At 46.8% G+C, this 24,235-nt stretch overlaps 1 protein-coding gene across 1 annotated transcript in view; it reads right to left on the bottom strand.

The window, feature by feature from the left end:
- TRIM24 (tripartite motif containing 24) overlaps positions 1–24,235 on the bottom strand; it is an 868,915-nt gene that overhangs the window by 577,182 nt on the left and 267,498 nt on the right. The window contains exon 8 of the mRNA XM_085652031.1: positions 12,880–12,994. Coding sequence (XP_085508157.1) covers positions 12,880–12,994 — 115 coding nt within the window. The remainder of the gene's footprint in view (positions 1–12,879; positions 12,995–24,235) is intronic.

Below are 24,235 nucleotides of genomic sequence, written 5' to 3'. Positions count from 1 at the left end.
GGCTTCGATGGTTTCTGTGCGCCATGCTTTTTGGGAGCCTCCGGTTTTTTCGGCGTCGAAGGAGTTTTCGGCACCGGAGCGTCGGTGCCGACAGATTTGTGTTTGTGTTTGGTCGGCACCGAGAGTCCAGGCTTCGGCACCGGTGGCTTCGGAGTCGAGCTGGGTATCACTTTCTTCGGTGCCGGATGGTGTTTTTCGGCACCAGGCGTCGGCTGGCTCGAGCCCGAGCTGCCGTGAGACTTTTGAGGCTTCGACACCGGGCCCGAAGGTGGGGTGTGAGAAAGTGCCATCTTTCTTGCATGGTATGCCCCCACTTTTTGCTAAATTGCTGAATGTACTTCGATTGAGTGTACCCTGGGTTCCTGCCAATCAGGTGCCCAGGGCCTATGTTCCTTCCTTAAACCACACACACTCCAAATTGGCAAACCCTAGCCACATGTCAGCCCCTAGTAAATGGTACCCTAGGTACCCAGGGCCTTGTGACCAGGGAAGGCCTCTAAGGGCTGCAGCACTCATTGTGCCACCCTCAGAGGCCCTGTACCCTTACACACACACTGCCCTTGCAGGCTGAGTGTCTGGGTGCAGGACAAAACAAAGAGTCGACATGGCACACATCACTGTGTACCATGCCCATCACCTACACTGCCAAGGCATATGTCAGCCACCCCTCTAGCTGGGTGCATTACGCCTATGGTGTGGGCACAGGAGCAGGAGCCCTGTGCCCCTACAGTACCCGGGTCCACTCCTGGGCACTGTAAGTGCAGTGCTGTCATTTAAGAATACATGGTGCTGAGAGCTTGTCAAACACGAGCTCCACAGCACCATATTGGCAACACTGAAGCCTGGGAAGTTTGGTATCAAACTTCTCAGCACATTGAACCCACACTGATGCCAGTGCAGGATTTAATGTACTAAGCACCCCAGAGGGCATCTTAGAAGATGCCCCCTTACAGCTAACTTACAATCCACGTCTGCTCTGAGGCTGCCCAGGCTGCCACACAGCAGACACGTTGCTGGACCCCTGGGTGGGAGAGCCCCTGCTCTCCCGGGCCTGCAACAATGCACATCCTGGGTGAGGTGAGAAATCTCCTCCCCCAGGATGAGCAAAGGGAAGCTTCAAAGGCATGCCGCCATTTGGAGTTTCCCCAGGCCACTGCAACCCCCCACTCTGGCGGGAAACTTGGCCGGAAACCCCATACAAGGACAGGGGATGTGCCAGCCTGCCCACCCCACCCCTCAGGTGGGGGAGGCAAGGTGAAGCACATCTCCGGGCTCTCGCCATCTTGAAGATGGGAGGCCCTACCCTATCAGGATTAGGCTACTGCCCCCCTCCCACAGGAGAGAGGCAGGATAGGGTGTGTACCCACCCCAGGACAAGGACCCATTGGTCCCTGGCCTTCACCTACCTGTAACGCCCCTAAATCTAGTATTTAGGGGCACCCTGAACCATCCTTCCTTAGATTCCAGATAGAAAACGACAAGAAGAGCAAGAAGAACAAAGACCTGCCCTGCAGCTGCTAAAAAGAGAAGAAGACACCAACTGCTTTGGCCCCAGCCCTACCGGCCTGTCGACTCTCGAACCTGCACCAGCGCGGCATCCCACGTGGCCAGCAACCTCACCAACCCCGGAGGACCTGGCTACCTTTTAGCTCTAAGCCCCTGGGACTCCCACGAGTAGAGGCTCTACTCAAGAAACCTATTTGCTATCCCTGGCACCAGCCCGGGACCGCGGACCCATCACACTCTGCACCAGCCAAGCCTGGCCAGTGCCGGAGTGGACAAAGACCCAGAGGACGACCCCACGGCGACTGTGACCCAGAGTCCGGCACCCAAGGACCCCCCCTCGACATCCCGGAAGAAGCCTGCAGCCTCAGAACCAAGTGCCACCCCAGCCGCGATCAACCAGAGGGTAAGATTCCCGACGTCAAAAGGCACCCCTGCACCCGGCGCCCTGCGACCCCCTGTACCCACCTAACCTACAACTACCCAACTTACCTCTCGAAGTGGTGGTGGCACCTGAAACATCCTCGTCCCCGAGCCTGCAGCCTCTTTCCAAACCGGAACATTCCCATTGATTTCCATTGAGCGCCCTAAGGCTCAAAAGCACCCTGCATCCAGCCGCCCGAGTGGCCCTGGCAGTGCCCCCTCTACACTAACCTACTTCCCCACTTGCCCTGAGTAAGTGACCAGGAGCCCAGCTCCCACAGCCGCGTGGCTTGCCAGACAGCAGCCACCAACCAAGGCCCCCCTATCCCTCATAGGATAACATTGGGCCCAACTCTCTCTGCACCCGGCCGTCCTGAAACCGCTGAGGGTGAACCAACTGTACCTACCTGACACTGGGGGACCCCTGAGTCCATGCCCGGAATTTCAACACTACCAGTCGAGTACTTACCCTTAAACCGCTAACTTCGTTTTCCTCATAGGGTAACATTGACTGACTTTTTCTTCAAAAATCTTCTAAGTGGGAACTTTTCAAAACTGCAAAAATTCACCAAAAATCAGCCAAGTGACAAAAACGAATTTACTCACCTGCTTCTAGGTGAGCTCCCAGTGCTGGATCTTGGTGCCCAGCCCTGACTCTGAAAAGTGCTCACAACTATACTTACCTCTAACTCATTTTTCTCCCATAGGAAACCATGGTCTGCTTTTCTGTGAAATTTCTTCTAAGTGTCTACTTTTGCAAATTTGAAATATTCTTTTAAAATCGTACCATTTCTGCAAACGAAATTACTTACCTGCTTTTGATAAGGACCCCAGTCCTGGGTCTAGGCACCCAGTCCTGGATTACTAAAGTAACGATAAAGTACTCTACCTGCAATTTGAATTTCTTGCCATAGAGATCCATTGAATGTTTTCTGTGAAATATTTTCTAAGTGCTAACTTTTTAAATAGCTAAATATTATTTAAAAATCATTACAGTTATTAAGTCGACTTTCATCACTTGATTCTGAATACTGACCCCAGGCTGGTTCTAGGAGCCAGACCTGGAATTCCAAAAGTAATCTGAAAAGTAATTTATTACAAATAACCTGAATTTACCATTGAGCTCAATGCATTGTTATGTTTAGGAAATAGGATTGTTTATTGCAACCAACTGTGACTGTTTACACAAATTTATTGCCTAAGACAAAAGTATTTATATTCAACCTCTCATTCTGAGAAAGTATATTTTTACTCCCTTTGTGGTTCTAAAAATAAAACAAGCATATATTTTATATATATAAACCATTGGCCTAGAGTTCAGTTATTGAGTGTGTGAAACCATTTGCTGACTGAGTGTGTACAATAAATGCTTTACACTGTCCTCTGGTACTGCCTTACTGCTCGACCAAGCTACCACTTTTGAGAGTAAGGTCATACCTAACTTTGACCTCTATCAGCCTCTGGGGGACTGTGGACTCTGTACACCCTGTACCTATTAGGGAACAGTATATACAGAGCCACTTTCTCACATGGGGTGATAGAAGCTGTGTGCTTGGTTTTGCCCAGGCCTGCAGGCGAGGGTGTAACCGGAGTCTCTTTGGTTTTGGGCGCGGGGGTGGGAGGGGGTACAGTACTCACGACCCGCTGCGCCGGTGTGATGTCCTCCACGTCGGAGTCGTCGGCCTCGGAAGCGCTGACGACGTCGTCCTCCTGCTCGGTGTGTAGTTGTCCCGAAGCTTCGGCGTCGTCTCCGAAGATGTCCGGTGGAGCTGCGGACGATGAGTGCGCCATGGTGCGTCGAGCTCTTCGATCCCGGATGGTCTTTTTTGATCGAAAAGACTTACAGGCGGGGCAGTCTCTAGCCTCGTGTTCTGGAGAGAGGCAAAGGTTACACACCTGATGGAGGTCGGTGTAGGGAAATTTAGACCCACATTTTGGGCACTTTTTGAACGGAGTCCTTTCCATCGGCTGGGACCGGAGTCGAGGAGGGCCCGAAGGCCGGTGCCGATGTACGGGATGGAGAAAAGTGCCACTTCGAGGGATGAAGATGAAGAAACTCGAAGAAACGAGGATTTTCCGTCGAGGCTGGAACCGTAGAAGTTCGAAGCCGGAGCACGAAGTATCACATCCGAGCCCGATGGCGGAAAAAAACAATCTGAGGATGGAGCCGAAGCCCATGCGCAGTACGGACCGAAGGAGGAGTCACCGAACTCGTGACTTCCAAACATTGTCCAAGAACAAAAACAAACTGCAAACATCCGGGCCCAACACCAGATGGCGATCTATGCTAAGTGTACAATCTGCAGCTCATATGCCTCGAACATATTTTTTAAAGATAATTTACAATTAAAGTAAAATAAAAGCGCACTTACCTTACCGTGGTGTCCCGGGCTGCCCGTCTCCTCCTCACCGTAATCCCGTACGTCAAGGTAGGACTGAGCATGCGCGCATGCGCAGTCCTACCATGATGCACGTCTTATGTAGGGGATTACGGCGAGGAGGAGGCGAGCAGACCGGGGACGCCGCAATAAGGTAAGTGCGTTTTTATTTTACTTTAATTGTAAATGTTATTTAAAAAATATTTATCTGGTGGACCCGGACCAGTCGGGGTTTAGACCGCAACAGTGGGGTCCGGATGGGGGATAGGGAACACAAGATTTCGTTATACGTGGATGACGTGCTCCTTTTTCTATCCAGTCCGTTGTTATATCTTCCCCCCTGCTGGCAGAGATTGCCGCCTTTAGTGCGGCGTCGGGATTCAAAATTAACTTGAAGAAAACCCAGGTGCTGAATCTCACGATCCCAGCGGCAGACCGACTCCAATTGTTGCAGCTCTTCCCATTCTCTTGGGCTGTCAGCGACATCACGTATTTGGGGATTCGGGTTTTCTCAACCGCCGCAAAGATGGCCCAGGTGAACTACTCGGAAACGCTGGCTAAGGCCCGCAAGGAACTAAACAGCTGGAAGAAATATGCCCTTTCATGGCTGGGCAAGATGGCCGCCGTTTGACAATTTTGCCACGCCTGCTTTACATAATGCAGACGCTCCCCTTATGTCCACCAACCACGATACTGGTCCACATGCAACAACTAATTAATGGTTTCATTTGGGGTGGGAAGAAACCGCGCATGGCTCGAAACCTCACGTACTTGCGACAGGAGGATGGAGTCCCCCCACCTGGGCCGCTACTATGAAGCAGCGCAACTACGCTGGATGGTGGAACGGTACCAACTAGAGTCCGAAAAGCACTGGTGCTTCATAGACAGAGGTGTAGCGGGGATTCACATCTGGAAGCTTCCCTGGCTCCCGCAGCACTATCGTCCACCGGGCGTATACCTCTCACCGGTCTTGCGTACTACCATGAAGGTATGGGATAAGGTGCAGGAGAAATGTCAGCTGTCTACGGCTATATCACCCCTGACCCCCTTCATTGGGAACCCGGACTTCCCCCCAGATCTCACAGGGAACGCCTCCTTGAAATGGCAAGAAGCAAACTGTAAACGTATTGGTGACCTTTTTGACGTACAGGGAATTATGGATTTCCCCCAACTTCTGACTCACTATGGGATTCCCAAGGAGGCATACTGGCAGTACTTAACGCTACACCACTGGGTCACACAGCCTCAGGTCTATATACATGCAGGTCGGCTCCTTACAAAATTCAAGATCTGGTACATTACCCGCACTTCAAACAAACGTCTCCTGTCAGACATTTATAACTTTCTCAACAAGGTTAAGAATCAAACTAAATTCCCAGCTCAGCGTAGGTGAGAATCGGAGTTGGATTGGGAATTTTCTCCAAAAGAGTGGGAGGATATTATACACAGGGCCGAGGGCATCATCGTGGAAGGGATGGAGATGGAGATGCTCCTTAAAATTGCACACTATTGGTATTATACCCCTGTACGTGTTGCTAAGTGGAGGCCTTGCAGCAGCGATCTTTGTTAGCGCAATTGCGGTCAGGTGGGCACCCGGTCTCATATTCTTTGGCACTGCCCCAAGATACAGTCATTTTGGGACTCTATATTGCCCTTAGTTGACCACATATACCACACAGACCTTTCTAGATTCCCCAGCTATATCTTGTTGAGACTTCCTAACCCCCTCACGTATCCTCTCCGCTCGTGTAGGGGAAGGGTGATCACTCTGGCGCTGGGAGCAGCCAAGCAGTTCCTCCTGGCACGATGGGGCATGGAGGTTATCCCAACCAAACCAGATTGGCTGCACAGACTGTGCGAGGTGGTCGGGATGGAACGGATCACTGCTGGGATCAACCGCACGTTGCCCAAGTTTGACAGGACCTGGAGGTCCACTGTGGCATACCTCCCCTCCGAGTTCATTGAGCTTACTTGCCCCCGATACCTCAGGGTCTTGCGGTTCCCTGCGTCCCCCCCCTGCAGCCCCACCCTCTGCCACGAAGAGCGCTCACCCCTAGATCCCTTCCAGACCCTACCTTGAGCAGTGGGTGGATTTCTGGCTCTCCTCTCTCTAACTGATCTCGTTCTCATCTTTGCTTTACTCTAATCTTTTTGGACTCTTTCCTTTCTCCTCCTTTTTTGTTTCAATTTGAAATTGACGGCACAGTTCCCCGCCGGCCAGAGGTTGTAGGTGGGTGTATTCTTATTGGTTACAACACTATCCAATAAAATGATTTAAACCATAACAAATACTTAGGGGGGGGGGGGGGGGGGGGGGTATTTGAAGGCGGGAGGTTCCAGGGTTGAACTAACTCCGCTCCGGAGTCGGAAGTTTTGCAGGAACTGCGTGTTCTCCGCCGAACGCGGAGTATGCAAAATTCTGCAAACTCTGCCACCGGAGCGGAGTTCGTGCCCAGGGTTAGTTTACGTGAGCATCCCATCTGCACAAATGTCAACTGTTACACTACAACACTCTTATATGGTGTGAAACACAACTCCCCATCGGTGTGGTGCAAGGGATATTTGGAGGGGAGGGGTCGAACAAGTCGTCTGGTGTTAGGAGGAGGCTGTCAAGACTAGTTGGCAAACAGTGGTTGGCTGGAAGACCTTGAGTTGCAACACCACTTTTGATGATAGGAATACTTCTGTTGAGGGTGCCGTTGCTGACGAGTTTGATAGTACCATCGATCGGACGGAACTCTAAGTATATAGTGCATGTAAGGTTTGTGGCGATCCCTATACTTCAAATATTTTTCATTTAGTTTTATCCTACCACTTTGAAGGTCTTCCCTTTATTCTTTATTCAGATACATTTTTACAAATTCTCTTATTTAATGAGTGCCCAGTAGATCTTTCTTGACTCTTTCAAACACAGATATGAACCAACTTATCAGCTTACTCGGAAGGATAGACAGGCTGTGAGATCTCTCACAACCAGAACTTGCCACAGACTGTCAGGAATACATTTCTACTTCTAGTGGGTTGCTTGTTTCCTACCCTTATCTAAAGTTTGTATTATTATCATAATTCTAATAAAAATAAGAGCTTCATAGATGTGGACATGCATACTTTTCAGTCCTGTTCTGGGCAAACTAGTTCTCATCTCTGTTAGCTTGCTGATCTCAAAAGAAGGAGACAGTAAGTGAAAACGTGCAACGCAGGCATACACTGAATGTCGTACATGCTCTCTCTTCAATAGGCACCATGTTTTCTTCAAATGTCACACTACACATAGAACATAGGAGCTATGTACTATTAGAGTATAGTAAAAAGTTATACTTTAAAAAGCCATAAAAGAAATAGCAATTATACATTATGAAAAAAATTGGGTTACCTACCCTGTAAGCATCGGTTTATGGCATGTAGTGTTGTAGATTCACATGCTCTGCATACTTGTGCCATACAGAGATGGGCCGGAGTTGTGCAAGATTTTCTTCAAAGAAGTCTATCGAGTCACGAGGTGGAGTGCCTCCTCCCTCCTCTCTGTGATATTGTGCGTGGGCATCAACTCCATTGTTAGATTGTTATACCGCAGGTGGGTGAGAAAGGAGTGTAAGGTACGCGTAAAAAAAGGGATGTCAATGCTAAATATGAATATATAATGTAACTACAATGGCCACAGGAGTCCGGGGAGGAGGGAGGGTGCATGTGAATCTCCAGCACTATATGCCATGGATAGGTTCTTACAGGGTAAGTAACATCAGTTCAATGGCATGTGTGGCTGTAGATACACATGCTCTGCATAGACTGTAAAGCAGTCCCTCCTTAGAAGCGATGGCTAACCTGTTGCAGTAGTCTTAAAAAGGCTACATAGCACTGCCTGACCTAAACTGGCTTGTTGGCGTGCTAAAACATTCACACAGTAGTGCTTGATGATGGTGTGTGTTGTAGACCATGTAGCTGCCTTACAAATGTTAGCTATGGGAATGTTTGAGAAAGGTCTTAGTAAATTCCTTTTTAAGAGTGGAGTTTGCTCAGGTAAATGGTAAATGTCTTTTGGCCTTAATGTAGCATGTTTTAATATATTTAACTTTCCATCTGGCTATTCCCGAGTTAGATATTGGGTTGTCTTTAGGAGGTAGAGAAAAGGCTACAAAGAGTTATTTAGTTTTCCTGAAAGTTTAAGTTCTATCTATGTAGCACATGAGCGCTCTTGACATCTAGGGCATGAAGAGGTCTTTCCGCAACGGAATCTGGCTGCAGGAAAAAACTGGGAGCTGTATGGATTGGTTGAGGCATAACTGTGAGACTACCTTAGGTAGGAATCTAGGATTAGTATGAAGAACCACTTTGTTTCTATGTATTTGGAAGAAAGGCTCTCCTACGGTTAAAACCTGGAGCTCATTAACCTGCCAGAGTGAGGTAATGGCAACTAAGAATGCCAGTTTCCATGAAAGAAATTGAAGGGGGTCTAAGTGAAGAGGCTCAAAAAGGGACCCATGAGTCTAGTGAGAACAATGTTAAGGTTCAAGGAGGGTGCTGGAGCTACCCAGGGCAGAATAACTCGTTTAAGTCCTTCCATGAAAGCCTTGATGACAGGAATTTTAAACAGCGGGAGATGCTGTCTATTGCGGAGATAGGCAGCCATTGCTGCGAGGTGTAACCATATAGACGTGCGAGCTACATTTGCCTTAGGATCAACTTCTTTGGATTGGCAGTAGCAAACAAAACATTTCCATTTTGCTGCATAACAGGCTCTAGTTGTAGGTCTGCGTGCTTCCTTGAAAATGTCCACATATTCTGGTGGTACGTCAAGGTAGCCAAACTCTATGACAACAGGAGCCAAATTGCTAGGTTGAGCGTTTTGGGGTCTGGGTGTCTGATTTGTCCTTGATTCTGAGTGAGAAGATCAAGCTAGTTGGGGAGATTCTTATGTGGAACTACTGAGACATCTTGCAATTGAACTAGGACTCACATGCCCAAGTGGGAGCTACAAAGATCATGGTGAGAGGTTTGCCTGAGCCTCCGAACAAGAAATGGAATGAGATGGAGAGGTGGAAAGGCATAGGCAAATATTCTTTACCAACTCATCCATTGTTCGTTGCACCTGGACAGTGGGTGTGGGTTCTTGGAGACGAAGTCTGGGCATTTTGCCTTTTCTGCTGTGGCTAAAAGTTCGATTGAGAAAACCCCCATTTTTGAAAGAAGGGAAGGAGTTCCCATTCAAGGACTTGTTGCTGCATCCTGCTGAACAGGTCTGCAAAGATATTCCGCCAACTGGTGAATGTTGTGGGGAAGAGCCCACTTCCATATAGTCTGAGACAGATGTGATAGTTGTGAAGACCTTGTCTGTCTCTCCCCCTCCACCCGTTTTTGTAGATAATACATGGATGTCATGTTGTCCGTCCATACTAGGACAACCTTGTGAGACAGGTGAGGAAGGAAAGTTTTTCAGTGGAGCAGACTGACACTTCGCGGTTCCTTGAGATCAACTTCTAGCCTCTCCAGATCATCCCGCTACGGTCGGGTCCTGCAATGGGCTCCATCCGTAGCAGGATGATCTGGAGAGGCTAGAAGTTGATCTCAAGGAACCGCGAAGTGCCAGTCTGCTCCCCTGAGAGTTTGTGGATATAAATAATTTGGAAGCATGCCACAGCAAAAATTATTAGGCGGAGTCATATTTAATAGAAGAGCGAGATATGTTCCTCATATTTTTAACAATTTAATTGGATCCAACCAGTTGGGATGTGATATTTAGAAGGAAGAAGCATTCCTCATTGAGAGAACTCCTATCCACCTTTGAGACTTCGTCACAATTTAAAAGGTCCGGATGAAGGTAATCTCAATCCACCGAAACCTGCGTTGACCGACCATATGGGAAACCTACCCACAACAACACACCAGTGGACAACCTCTAGATTAAATCATACCACATAATTGAAAATTGGTTGTATGTCATTTGAAATAATAGGATTCTCTATAACAATTAAATTTCTTTCTCTGTGTGAATGTGTTGCGTGTATGAGACGGTTATGACTGGTCAGTACGATTGATGGATGGTTGCTAGTGGGGTCATAGGTAATGCATTTAATGATGTTATTTATTGCAGTGTATATGTCACTCTGTCCTTGTTTTTTAGGCAATACTATGATGTGGAGACTATAGGTTTTGTGTCTGTGATTCATGACATGTTTATTGTGCATTAACAGCAAGGAATAATTGTATATCCATGTTCAAATTGAACTGATATGAACAAAAAAAAGTTATTTATAAAAGAAAACTTAAATATTTTGTACACTTAAGAAAATACATGTATATTTTTTGAATAATCAGTCTGTTCGAGTGCTGTATTGTGTACCTGCCTTGAGTATGAGCCTATTGGAGGCCATTTACAAGGCAATATAGGTCAGACAAGAGTTTTTCTTGATGTTAGTTGATATTTCCTCCTTGCTCTTGGATCTTACAGTTTACCCAGGGGGTACCTTTTTTCTTATATCTACAGCCACACAAGCCATCTAACTTTATGTTAAGCCATAGGCAGCAAGGAGCCTACCAAACATATGCACATTGTGAAAGGGAGATTCATAGGAAGAAATAACAGAACATACATCTCTTCAGTGTGTTGATTTAATTGAAAATGGCAGGTGTATGACCCTGTTCAGGCTGACACCGGACAGACCAGGGCGTCACTGGTCCCCAACCGTGGCGGTTGAGGTTGACTGCAACTGGTGTCCTGGGTTTCGTCCTACAAAATTACTGTAAAATTGGTCAAAGAACAATCCTTTATGCACTTGGTTGTCAGGATTGTGAGCTGTAAATTGTAAAACTCTTGCCATTCCTGTATTGTACCTACATGCCAGCGGGTGCAGACTAGGCTTAAGCCCACGTTCTACTAACCTATCTCACCAGCTGGAGCTACGCGGATGAAAGAGCTGGCATATGGAGGTGGTCCAGAGCGCCAAAGGCATGAGTCATGTTTGCTCTTTTAATGTGTTGGAGGCGGTTTGCAACAACTTCTTGGAGCTTGTGTGAAGAGGATAGAGCGGCCTGCGTTTTTAGAGCACAGCGGTTTAGAGGGGGCCCAAGTTCTGAGGGGATAATTCATTGCATGTGCAGATATGTTCTGCAAAGTGCCAACATGGCGCTCTGATGTAAAGACTGATCGCAGGTATTTTTTCTCTCCCTGAAGAGGATTCAATTATGGTTCTTACATTTCTATGAATCTGGCTCAGACAAGCCCAAGATGGCCCACACATTTCCGGTTAAGAATTTCTAGTTCCGTTTCCTACATAGCCTTATACTGAGGGCTCACCATACCCCATATGTAACAGAGCAGAGGACATTTATGATAGTTTCATAACCGCCATTTCTCTATTTTTGTGCCTAGTCAGCACGTTTACTGTCCTGAGCTCCTTTCTTCTGCTCCCGGAGTTCAAGCATTTCTGGGAGGTTTAATGCTGCAAGTTTGTTGTCTCCTTTTCAGTGTCACTTCTATGTAGACACCCACTTGTTATACATTATCACATAAGAGCACAGTGGGTACTGTATGCAACACCCTTAGTCTGGGAAAACCAGAAACATATTCCTCCAAGAATTCACTGAATCCATCTATTGACAGTGTGAGAAATAGAAGTTACGTAATGGCCATACTTTTGAGATAAGGCAGTGACACCCTGACAATCAGATACAACAGGACAGCAGCCAGCTGGCTAAGTTCCCAAGATAGCAGATATCACTTCAACAAATATGGAATTTGATATTATGGGTAGATTAACGGTGCCATAAGCAACCTCCTGTGAGGGAAATAGTAAGCTGGTTTTGTAAAGAGAAAAAGCCAACTGAGCCGCTGGTTATAGAGAGCAAAACCAGAAAGGCAAAATAACATATCTATTAAACGTCTGGCACCAGGAAATATGGGAAATTTGCAAGAAAAGTCACTTAAGGAAAATACGATATTGTGACAAAATACATTCGTTTTTAGCTCCATCCTCATCCATACCAAAACAACCCAGGAAAATGTCACTAATCATTTTCACATATTTCACATACAATTGCAATGGGCACTAAATAAATTTCACTCTAAAGAAATAAAAGAACCTGTTAAATATTGGTTGAAGAGATTCGTTAGAATTACCATCTGTTTTGAAATTTTTGACAATGTAAATATGCCATACCAACCAAATTCTGTTGTATGTGAGGACCAAAACGCACTTAAATGCGTCTTTATTCACTGCATTAAAGGAATACAAGTTGTCCTTCTTTAATAGGTTAATCCAAAGTTGTTCTGCCAAATGTATATCCCTCAAACAAAGGTGCAACAGTCTTTTAAAACAGTTTAAACAGAGCAGTTTCTCTTGCAAGTAATGTACATTTATTTCCACTGCAGAAGGTTAACCTTAATTCACTGGGTGAAAGCTTTAAAACATCTAATGTCTGCAAGCATTACATTCTTCTTTATTGACTCAAAAGCACTGCTGAATAAAATGCAGTGAAGCAGAGAATTGTTTGCTCGTTCTACTGTAGAGCACGAGATCTAAAACAAAGTAAGCAATAAGATTAGTACTGGACTATTAATGAAAACATGGTAGTAGCCTACCTAGATGAAAGATATGCTGTGCCCATGAGCTGGCGTCACACTGAAACTGAATTGAGCTTGTGATAGGCGTGGCATCACACCGTGCACGGAGAAGATGTCTCAGTCGATAGGTAATCTGCAGGAGAAAGAAGAAGGTAAACACATACATAATCTAAGCAGCAAGAATGCTGAAATGAAAAGATTCATTAACACACCTGTGTCACGAAATCTGAAATTTGTCAGTCATCATGTCAATGCTAAATAACACTGAAACTGCCATGTATGTGTTAGGCTTGTAACTTTACACTGACAGAATACACTTTCAAAGAATACCACACAAATAAACAACCTCTTTTTCAGCTTTCTCTCATGCAATTGTATGGAGAATGGGGTCCCACACTAAAAGATGTTGATGACTAAAGTATCATACTGATAGGCCTTAGGCACTGCTATCACGGGAGGGCACTGGTGTGGACTGAAGCTGTGGACACGGACAATACTGGTGCCAACCACTCTGAGTGATTTGATTGTAGCTGGCGGTGTTTTTGGGGAGGGAGTTTGATGGGTATAAACGCAGATACTATATTAGGCTGTTGACCTGACATCTCTGTGAGGTGATCGCCATGATACTCTGAGTCTCTGTACTAGTACGCCGCCCGGCCCCCGGGATGTGGGCTGACTGGCTGTGTGCATTGCTATAACGATGGGTGTGCTCTGAGATAACATGCGTGTACAGGTTGACTTAATGGATGCCTTATTCATAATTCTGCATTAAAAACATGTTTTAAAATAAAAATGACTAAAGTATCGTGAGCTGTTATATGAATACTTTTCAGTTTTCCAACTCATGCATAAAAAAATAAGTTTAAACATCACAAAATAACCGCCTTTACTAAAAGCTTTTCAATTGTACATGTCAAACAATACTTCATTCAAACCATCAATTAAAAAACTTAGTGCCCGCTTAGGGTCCAAATGATGACCTTTCTCCTTACAGGGGTTACATAGGACAAAGAACGCTGGAAGGGGGATTGCTTGCATGACATTAAATGGATTGACCACCTTCAGTAGAAAAGAAGGTTGGATCCTAAACACCAATGTATCTGAAATAAGGTTTCATAAGGTGGGTTGACAAAGAGCCTGAAGCTTACTCACATGCCAAGTCAATGTTCTGGCATTGAGAAAGACCATTTTTAATGTCAAAAACCTCGAAGAACATTAATCCAGTGCCTCAAAAGAGGTGCACATAAAGAAGTGAGACAAAGTTCAAGTACCACTGTGGAATCACAAAGGGTTTAACAACGGGTGATTTAAATAATTAAAGATGATGCAGCCAATGTAAAAAAGGCGCAAGAGCCAACAAATAGCCTTTAACAGTTCCCAAAGCAAGTTGTTGCTAGGCCAAGGGCAAACCAAATAACTAGCCTCGTAGTGGATCAATGTGTTGGGTGACGCACCAATCACAAATTTATCCAGATGAGTGGTGTACAACAATTGTATTTATTTATTTATTTTACAGGGTGTCTCGCCGCTAAGAGGACATCAAGGACCTCAGGAAGAAGATTGAAAGAGGTCAACTGTCGCCACTCAATCTTCAAGCAGAGATGAATTGTGCAGGCCCGGGTTGACTGCTGCTGCAACAGAGGATCCTCCTGACGCGGCCCAGGAGTACCAAATTCTCCTGACTCAATTGGTTCCACTAGTAGGACATGGGTCTGGTCGTTCCTGATCTTCTTCAGAACTCTGGACAGAAAAGGAAGTGGCAGAAAGGCATACAGGTAGACCAGCGCTCCACTCTAGCCTGAAGGCATCTCAGAGAGTGCTGGCATGAATACTCTATTCAAAGAATATGTAGGGGTTTACCCAAATTACCCTCCTATACCTGGGTAAGAAAACAATCCAAAGACAAAGAAGAAAATGTGGCAAGGAGGAAAGGATATATACATCTCTCTACTTACATAGGGAACTGCATAATAACCTATTAACAGTACATAGTCCTGTCATTGATTCATGTTCCTTATTTTCAACAAAAAATCTCATACCAAGGACACACAATTACGTAATTTAATTATCGTAATCTTGATTTAGTTCATCATAATTTTTGAAATTATGTTATCAAACTAAATACATATATATAAACGACAAATATATACAAATCACAAAAATTCATAGGTTCCTTCTACCCGCTTGATAGAAAAGACAGTGTTCACCTATTACATAAAGGGAATACACTCAGAGGTCGTCTTGTATGCACACCAAGTTCTTATTCCTCGAAAAACCTTAATCATAAAGCTGTGCATTCAATTATTAAAAGATTAATTCAATTATCGTCAGACTCCTCTTGTCAAAACCTGTCGACGCGTTTCGGCCTTCATATACGTCTTGGCCTCCTCAGGACAAGGGTGAGGAAACAAACCTTTATAAATACAAATTAACATGTAGTACCCATCCAAAAGCAAATGCTATCTTTATCTCTGTGCTGACCACCACAAACAAACGCACACAAAAGAGCTGACACTGAGCATTCTAAACAGTAGGGAAAATATCAAGCCAGGGTTCTCGCCATTGCTGAAAGACAACCTTTGCCACCTTCAGATGCAACTGTCATTTACGATCGGCTAAGTCTGAATCCGAACCCAATAACCCACCCTGCCCTGTTTGTTGCAGTACCACATGACAGTGGTGTCCGTGAGCACCTACACCAGCCTTCCTCTTGTGGTGGGCAGGAAGGCCTTTGAAGTTAAGCAAATCACTTTTAACTCCATCAAACTGATCTACAGTCGAGCTTCCTCCACAGATCAGAGGCCTCTGATGCCCACCTCTCTCAGATGGCTTCCCCAACCCAGGAGTGCGGCATATGTGACCACATCAGATCTGGGTGAGGTAACGAGGTTATGCCACTGACCCAATCGCAGTCAAGTAGCCACCTCTGCAAGTCTTTAGTAGCCTCCTCTGAAATCTGGATACAATCCGACAGACTCCCAAGATGCAGTGCCAACTGGGATTTGAGGTCCCACTGCAGACCCCGCATGTGCCACACCAGGTATGTTTGGCCAGCAGAATGCAAGATACCAACACTCCCAGGAGCCTCAGAGTCATCCATGCTGAGAACCGGGAACAAGGTTGAAACATCAGGATCACAGCCTAAACATCTAGGACTCTCAATTCCGGGTGAAAGGCATGAAACCATACCTAGAAAAGCTAGGATGAACAGAAGGGTCTGTTAGGAGGTTCGTCGCCATCTGGGGATGGTTGACTACTACCTGGGGCGAGTCTGCCTCTAGCCATTCGTAGAAGTTGGGGAAGACTGCTACCTCCAACCTCTAAAGGTGTGCTGCAATCACTTTCGTGAACACCTGAAGCCCAAGGGGAGCGCTGCAAACTAAAAATGCTCCTGGCCTACAGTGAACCAAAAGAAGCGCCTGTGGGCCTAAAAGAAAACAAGTTACTTACCTGTAAATTTGGTTCTTCAGTATTGGTAACTTTCATAGATTCTCATTGCTTGTATCATTCCCAGTCGTCGAGACGGGAGTCCCCGGTAAATAAAAAATACCATAGAGATGGGTACAAAAGAAGAAAAAAGGCATAGACCTCATCTCATTTTGTAGCATATCCACCTCTTTTTGTAAGAGAGACCAAAAGCAACGAACAACCACTCAGAATAGCCTCACCCCATAGAACCTTCCTGAGAGAGCCTCAGATTTTCGTAGCCGTTGTGTAACTGTATAACAGAATATGCTGAAGGCTGAGCTTTCCCAGGGGAGGAGGGTGGGCGTATGGGAATCTATGAAAGTTACCAATACTGGAGAACCGAAGTTACAGGTAAGTAACTTGTTTTCTTACTCCAGTATTGGAACTTTCATAGATTTCCATTGCTTGTATCAGAATAGCAAGCAGTAAGAAACGCACATTTTGTGTAATAACACATCGTTGTAAACCATGCAAGATGCATACAGTCAGCAAAGCAACAAGACATGAAAAAAGTAGTCAGTGAACATCGTGATTTACAAAATGAGCTAATAACCAATAAAAGGAAGGAGGGTTAGAAGGGAAAAGCTCACCACTTATTGAAAAAGGTTTCTCAGGACAGCCTGTCCCACTGCAGCGTCACTCCGCGTAGAGGAATCCAAGCAGTAATGCTTCGTGAAAGTATGGGCACTGCTCCATGTTGCTGCCCTGCAAATGTCTTTGATCAGCACTCCGGCGAAGAGAGCAGCTGACGAAGAGATGGCTCTTGTAGAGGGCGCCCGGACTCGCCCTTCTAGGAGCTTACCAGCCGCTTGGTGACAGCACTGGATCGCGCTGGCAATCCATCTCACAATCCCTTGCTTCGAAAGACGGAAACCCTTGTGAGAGGCACTGAAAGCAACAAATAGTTGTGTAGATCTTCTGAAGCCCTTGATACGTTGAAGGTAAAATTTCAGACACCATTGAACATCCAGCGAGTGAAGAGTACACTCCGCTGGAGAAGTGGGTCGAGGAATAAAAAAGATTTGAGAATCACTGGTTCATTCAAATGAAAGTCTGAAGGGACCTTCGGGATAAATCTTGGATTTGTTTTTAGAATCAAAGTGTCTTTTTTAAACTGTAAGAACGGCTCCTTAATAGTGAGAGCGTGCAGTTCACCTATCCGCCTGGCTGATGTTAAGGCGAGAATGAGGGCCATCTTCCAAGAGAGGAATTTAAGGTCCGTCCTATGAATTGGCTCAAAAGGCGGCTTCATGAGTTGAGTAAGGACTAAGTTAAGCTGCCACAGAGGAGGTGGAGGTCTAACTGGTGGAAAAACTCAAAAAAGTCCTTCAAGAAATGGTTTTACAATTCTGGCTGACCATAGGGAAGGTCCAGAGGAAGTTCGTCTGAATCTAGAAAGGGCTGCCAGGTGCACCTTGATAGAGGAATGAGCAAGACCTAACTTAGCCAATGCCAAAATATATGACAGAATTTGATGAGGAGCAGACGAGTAAGGATGAATGTTCTCTTGCCGGCACCACAGGCAGAAACGCTTCCATTTTAAGCGATATGTCTTGTTCGTACTTGGTGCCCGGGCTTGAGCCAGCACCTCTCTACACTCTGGCGAGTTATCTAGATTCTGAAATTCTCCGCGCTCAGGAGCCACGCTGATAATTGAAGTGAGCCCGGATCTGGATGTACCACTTGGCCCTGGGACATCGTCAACAGAGATGGAATTGGGCGTAGACGAATTGGATGATCCAGGGAGAGCAGAAGCAGCACCGTAAACCAGAACTGGCGGGGCCACCAGAATCATTCTGCAGGGCTCCGCTTTGAGTTTCATGGGAAGCCTGGGAATTAGTGGGATCGGAGGAAAAGCATAAACAAAGGCGCCTGACCAGGCCATCGAAAGAAAGTGCATTCCCCAATGATCCCGGATGGTGTTCCCTGCTTGCGTAGAATCACCATTTCTTGTTGCCTGGAGTGGCAAAGAGATCTATGGGTGGCGTGCCCCAGAGATTGAAAATCCTGTCCAGAGTGTGTTGGTCTAATTCCCACTCGTGGCTCACTGACTTGAGACGACTGAGCGTGTCTGCTGTCTTGTTGAGGGCACCTGGAAAGTGCTCAGCTGAAAGTGAATTTCTCCTTTGGATAGCCCATTCCCAAATCTCCTGGGCCTCTTGGAGAGCGGACAAGACCTTGTTCCTCCCTGCTTGTTCACATAATGCCGTCGTGTTGTCCGTACGGACCAGGACAGTGGATCCGTGGAAGGAAAGCCTGCAAGGCCAGACGAATCGCTCCGATTACTAAAAGATTGATGTGGAGAAGGCGATGCTGGGGCAGCCAGCGGCCGCTCACCTGTAGATCCTGCAAGACTGCTCCCCAGCCTTCTAGAGAGGCGTCCGTTGTAATTATTAGAGGAGCTGGTGCGACTCTGAAAGTAAGACCCTGAGAGATATTGTCTCTGATCGTCCACCATCGGGCTGCCTCCTTCATAGGCTGAGTTATCTTAATCTTGTCTTCGAGAGAGCCCTCTGCTTGGTGCCGCTTCAAATCCAGTTGCTCTTGAAGTGGACGCATCCGTAACCTGCAATTTGGAATCAAGGGAATGCTGGACGAGATTGACACTAGAAGGGATTTGTAGATGCGAACTGAAAGTGAACCTCTTTTTTGCAATCGAGAGGCAGAGGCCATCAGGTTTGTTTGCCGCTCTTTTGATGGAAACGCTTTGCAACAAGAAGTGTCCAGAATGGCCCCCAGGAACTTGGCAGACTTGGACGGGCACAGGACCGACTTCTCTGTGTTGAGCTGAAGACCCAGGTGCCGGAAGAGCTGAGTGCATGACTTGACAGCTTCTTCTGTTGCGTGATGAGATGAAGCCTTCACCAACCAGTCCAGGTAAGGAAAAACTGCTTCCGGAGAAACGCTGTGACTGGGGCTAGAACCTTCGTGAAAATCCGCGGGGCGGATCTTAGTCCAAAAGGCAGGACCCTGAATTGAAAGTGGCTCTTGGCTACTGTAAAGCGTAAGAACTTCCTGTGAGCCTGGTGGATGGGGATATGGAAGTAAGCGTCCTCTAGATCCAGGGTTGCCATGTAATCTCCTGGATTGAGGAGCCATAAAATGTCCTGTAAGGAGACCATCCGAAAAGAGAGCTTTATGAGATAGGTGTTTAGCTCCCTCAGGTCTAAAATTGGGCGCCATTTTTCTACGGTTTTTGGAACAAGAAAGAACCGGGGGAAAAATCCTTCTCCCCGTTGGGATAGGGAAACCGGTTCTATCACCCCCTTGAGAAGTAGTTGGTGGGCTTCTAGACATAGAAGGTGCAGGTGTTTGGAGTCGGTGGTGCGAGGGGCTTTGGATGGTGGTTGATGTTGGAATTCCAGAGTATGGCCTGACAGAACAATATTGAGAACCCACCGATCTGATGTTATACATTGCCAGTTGTGGAAGTATTGGGATATCCTGCCCCCCACTGGTGTTACAGGGGAACCAGAAACAGTAGAAAGAGCCAAGAAGCCGCTACTGGCACGTCGAGGAATTCCTCCCCCGGGGCCCTCGTCTGCCTCTGGATGATGACCGAGAGAAAGAAGACTAATGGCCTTGTCTCTGAGAATACTGCGGCCGGTAAGATTGGGAAGGCTGCGAATAGGAGGAATAGCGTTGTTGCTGATGTCCGCCCCTATAAGAGGAAAACCCTCTACTTTTTGATCCCCGAAAGGGAACCTTGCGGTATTGCAGAGTTCCAAGGGACTTTGCAGTTTCCGTGTCCTTCTTTATATCTACCAGTGCATCATCAATGTGCTTCCCAAAGAGCGCTTCACCATCAAAGGGAAGATCCAGGATCTTGTTCCGGACTTCTGGCCGGAACCAAGTGGCACGAAGCCAACCTTGGCGTCGAAGGACCGCTGCCCCTGCGAGGGAGCGGAACGCTGTAGTGGCAAAGTCCATAGCACAGTCAATTTCCGAAGATGTTCTTTCCCCTTCCTGAAGGATTTTTTTGCCTCTGCTTTAGCATCTTCAGGCAGCTGGTCCGGAATCAGAGAGAGATCGCACCACATCTGGCGATCATATCGTCCAAGAATAGACAAGGCATTAGACGCTCTGACCAAGAGGCTGGACATGGAAGAAAACCTCTTCCCCACATTATCTAACCGCTGTCCCTCTTTATCAGGTGGCGTGGTAGGAGGAGCCGCTGGATTCTTAGATTTTCTCAGGGCCGCCTGTGAAATCACTGAATTCGGCTTCAGATGGCTGACCAAACAAGCAGGGCTATCGTCCGGAGCTTTATACTTTTTTTCCAGATGAGGAAGCACATGGATGACCGTGGCCGGCGACTTCATTACCTTGATACCCTCACTCCATACATGGTCCACAATAGGGATCAATGGAACAGATCTTTTGAAAGGCTCTTTAAAGTCATATAGAAAACATTCTGTCTGCACTGATGGGATAAGCAGATCAAAACGCTTAGACGCCCTTTCCATTAAATTGTGAAAGCCTCCAATATCCGCTGGAGGAGGATCAGCCAGTTCCGGAACAGGAGACGCCGGGTCAAGAATAACGTAGTCATCCCATTCTCTGTCCGGGTCAGGGATCGTTGTAGCACCCTGATCATCATCGGATGTGTCGTCCTGTACTGTAACCACATTCCGCTGTGGGTCCGGTAACTTCAATAATGGAATCTGCTGAGGTGTAACCGGAAGACCAAGTGGAGTTGGAGGCACTTGCTGTGTTTCCTGGCCAGAGGATTGAGTTGGAAACCTCTTCCTATAATCCGAGAGCATGGACTGTAGGTCTGAAATGAGGGAAGATGGCATAGAGACCATGTCCTGTTAAAAATGATCTTGAGATCTGGATTGAGGCATATACTGCTGCTGCTCCATGTAATAGTCCTCAGAGTCCGAATCCGGATATTTCACATTCAGCTGAGACGGGCTATGTGCGTCACCATAAGGACCCTCATCGTCCTCGGAAATCTCCTCTTCCAAAAGGAGGGCCAGAAGCAGTGGTGTCACTTTCCTTGGAGAAGTCATCTCCGGGGTAATATGACGTCTCCTGATAGAAATTGCCACATTATGTATCGACGACTAGGTCGACGACGACGCTGCCGGCAACGATGTCTGAAACGTCGGCGACGAGAGATCCACCGTCGACGGGACCGTCGGCGAGACAGTCGTCATTACCAGGCTGGAAGCTGTCGACGTCGTCACCGTCGACACCATCATCGTCGACATGGAAGTTGTCAAAATCGACGTCGACTAAACAAATACAGGTACCTCAGCCTGTTACGTCGTCGACGAAACCAATGGAGACGAGGGAACTCTCGTCGACAAGCCCGTTGACGAAGTAGACGCCGGTGAGATTTTTGAAGTCAACATCGACGGTCCTGATGAAGTCGTCGTCAACGAGTGAACTTTCGTCAGCTTTCACCTCAGGAGGGACAGAAGCTGTTTTTTTTAAAAAAGTCTTTGGCTTCTCAGAAGGAGAAGACCCATGGCTCGCCCTTTTGGCAGGTGCTACATCCATAGCAAGTCCTTCCCTCTCCTTCACACCTCGGTGAGGAGATTTGATGGGACTACGCCAGTCAGACCTATCAGAGGTCTTTTGTAAGGCTTCAGAAGGGGGTTCCACAGATGTAGAAAGAGAAGACCAACCCTTTATTGCGATTTCCTCGATGATGTCACAGAAGAAGCCTCATCACTGTCACTTGAAACAGGATCTTTATGTGACTTTAATTTCTGAAGCCAAGTGAGCAGACGTCCCTCGCGGTCCCGTAAGGTCTTAGTTGAGAAGGTCCGACAGATCTTGCAGTCAGTAGGTTTATGGTCCGGATACAAACAATAAACACAGTCCTTATGTTTGCCCTCCACATAAAGTCTCTTTTTGGAACAGGTGGCACAGGCCTGTCTGAAATGTTGAAGAAGAGTTGAAGATGAAATAACAAGTTGAAGAAAAAACTGAGCAGAGCTCAGTGGAGACTCCCTTGCACAACGTGTGGTAGAAAATCTGAGGCGCTCTCAGGAAGGTTCTATGGGGTGAGGCTATTCGGATTGGTTGTTCGTTACTTTTGGTCTCTTTTACAAAATGAGGTGGATATGCTACAAAATGAGATGAGGCCTATGCCTTTTTTCTTCTTTTGTACCTATCTCTATGGTATTTTTTATTTACCGAGGACTTCCATCTCGACGACGGGGAATGATACAAGCAATGGGAATCTATGAAAGTCCCAATACTGGAGTAAGATGGGGCTACGGAAAGAAACTCCCAGCAGGTCCAACGTTACCATCCAGTCTCTGAGAAGAGAGGACTTGGGCTAACGTGGGCATCTTGAATTGGTGCTTCTGCAGAAAGTTAATCAGAAGGCGAGGATCTAAAATAGGACTAAGGTCTCCGTCCTTCAGGAAGTAGTGGAGTAACACCCAGTTCCTACTTGTGAACCCGGAACACTAATTATGGCCCCTTTGGGCACAAGGGTCTGCCCTTCCTGTTGCTCGACAGATAAATGATCCTCAGTTGCCGCAGTGATGGTGGTGGGAGGTTTTGCGGCTAGAAAGAAATAGGAGGACCCACTTCTCTGTAGTGATGACCTGCCTCTCCAGGAGGAAATATCACATTCGGCCGCCAACATGGTGGCTGTATGCCGGAAAGAACACACTAAAACATGTAGGTGTGCGTGGGTGCATGCAGAGGTGTGCGCGTGTAGGTGTGCGTAGGTGCATGGATAGGTGTGTGCACATAGGTGTGCGCGTAGGTGTAGGGGTACCTAGGTGCGTGCAGAAGGGTGTGTGTGTGTGTGCAGAGGTGCGGGTGTGCAGGGGTGCGGGTGCGCTGGGGTGCGGGTGCGTTGGGGTGCGGGTGTGTTGGGGTGCGGGTGTGTTGGGGTGCGGGTGTGTTGGGAAGAGCTGTACGGGCTGCTGAGCTAGTGGAGAGGGTCTAGCATTGGAGAAACTCAAAGCCTCAAACCCCTTAAATGAGAATACAAAGTTGTTGGCGGAAATGTATGGTTGGGGCAGAAAAACCTATGGAACGTGCTAAGATCCTACTCTCTGTAGACCGTTCCAAGGTTGAATCTGCTTTTTCACATTGTGGAGAGCCTTCGAATGGCATGCCCATCAGGAATGACGACATCACTGGAAAAGCAAGCAGACCGCATCTAGGTTAGGCGCCTAAGTCTAATACTAGTGTACATTGATTGACCCAAGTAGTCAGGCATGTTGAAGCAAAAACATTTTTCAAATTGCATTATATTGTACCCATTCTGAATAGCCGGAGTACGAGACCCCCAAAGGTCTTCCAGTTCAGCCAGTAAAAAGTGTGCCACTGTGTCTCAAAGAGAGTGTCAGTAGTCCCTAGAAGACAATTCACCTTCACTGACCTCAGATCAAGGCTGGTAGAAGAGAAAATCCACTTGCCAAATGTCTAACAATCAACCAGAGTTGTAAGGAAGGTATTGGTATTGCCTTTGCTGTACTACCAAACTCTGGGACTTTGGTCGTTGTATAAGAAAGTCTGGGTTACCCTGGGCTGGACAATAGTGGCGGGCAATCCGCCTATTATTGGGAGGACCTAAACATAGTTTTTCTCAAGTGCCCAAAACGATATCCAGGAGTGGCTTCATTAAATGGCAGCAGAGGCTCTGTAGGGACCCAATCTGGCTGAGGTACCTCAGTCAATACATTACTTTAATCTCCATTGAGGAGCGCTCTTGGTCGAAGACTTCTGCCACCCTTTGCATAACTACTGTGAGGGAGGCAATTTCTTTCATAGCAGGACCAAGGGTAGATACCAGACCTGTATCTGGAGAAGTATCTGGACCAATGCCATCTTGGAGCTCTTCATACCAGTTTTCCTCATAATATTGTGGAATATAATCATCCCCTTCACCATTATTGTCACTGTCAGAGTCAGTGCCGAAAAGACTGAA

Source organism: Triturus cristatus, chromosome 4_1, assembly GCF_964204655.1.
Source record: "Triturus cristatus chromosome 4_1, aTriCri1.1, whole genome shotgun sequence".
Classification (NCBI taxonomy): domain Eukaryota; kingdom Metazoa; phylum Chordata; class Amphibia; order Caudata; family Salamandridae; genus Triturus; species Triturus cristatus.
The sequence above is the reverse complement of the archived record's forward strand: the minus strand, read 5'-3'. Positions and strand labels throughout refer to the sequence as shown.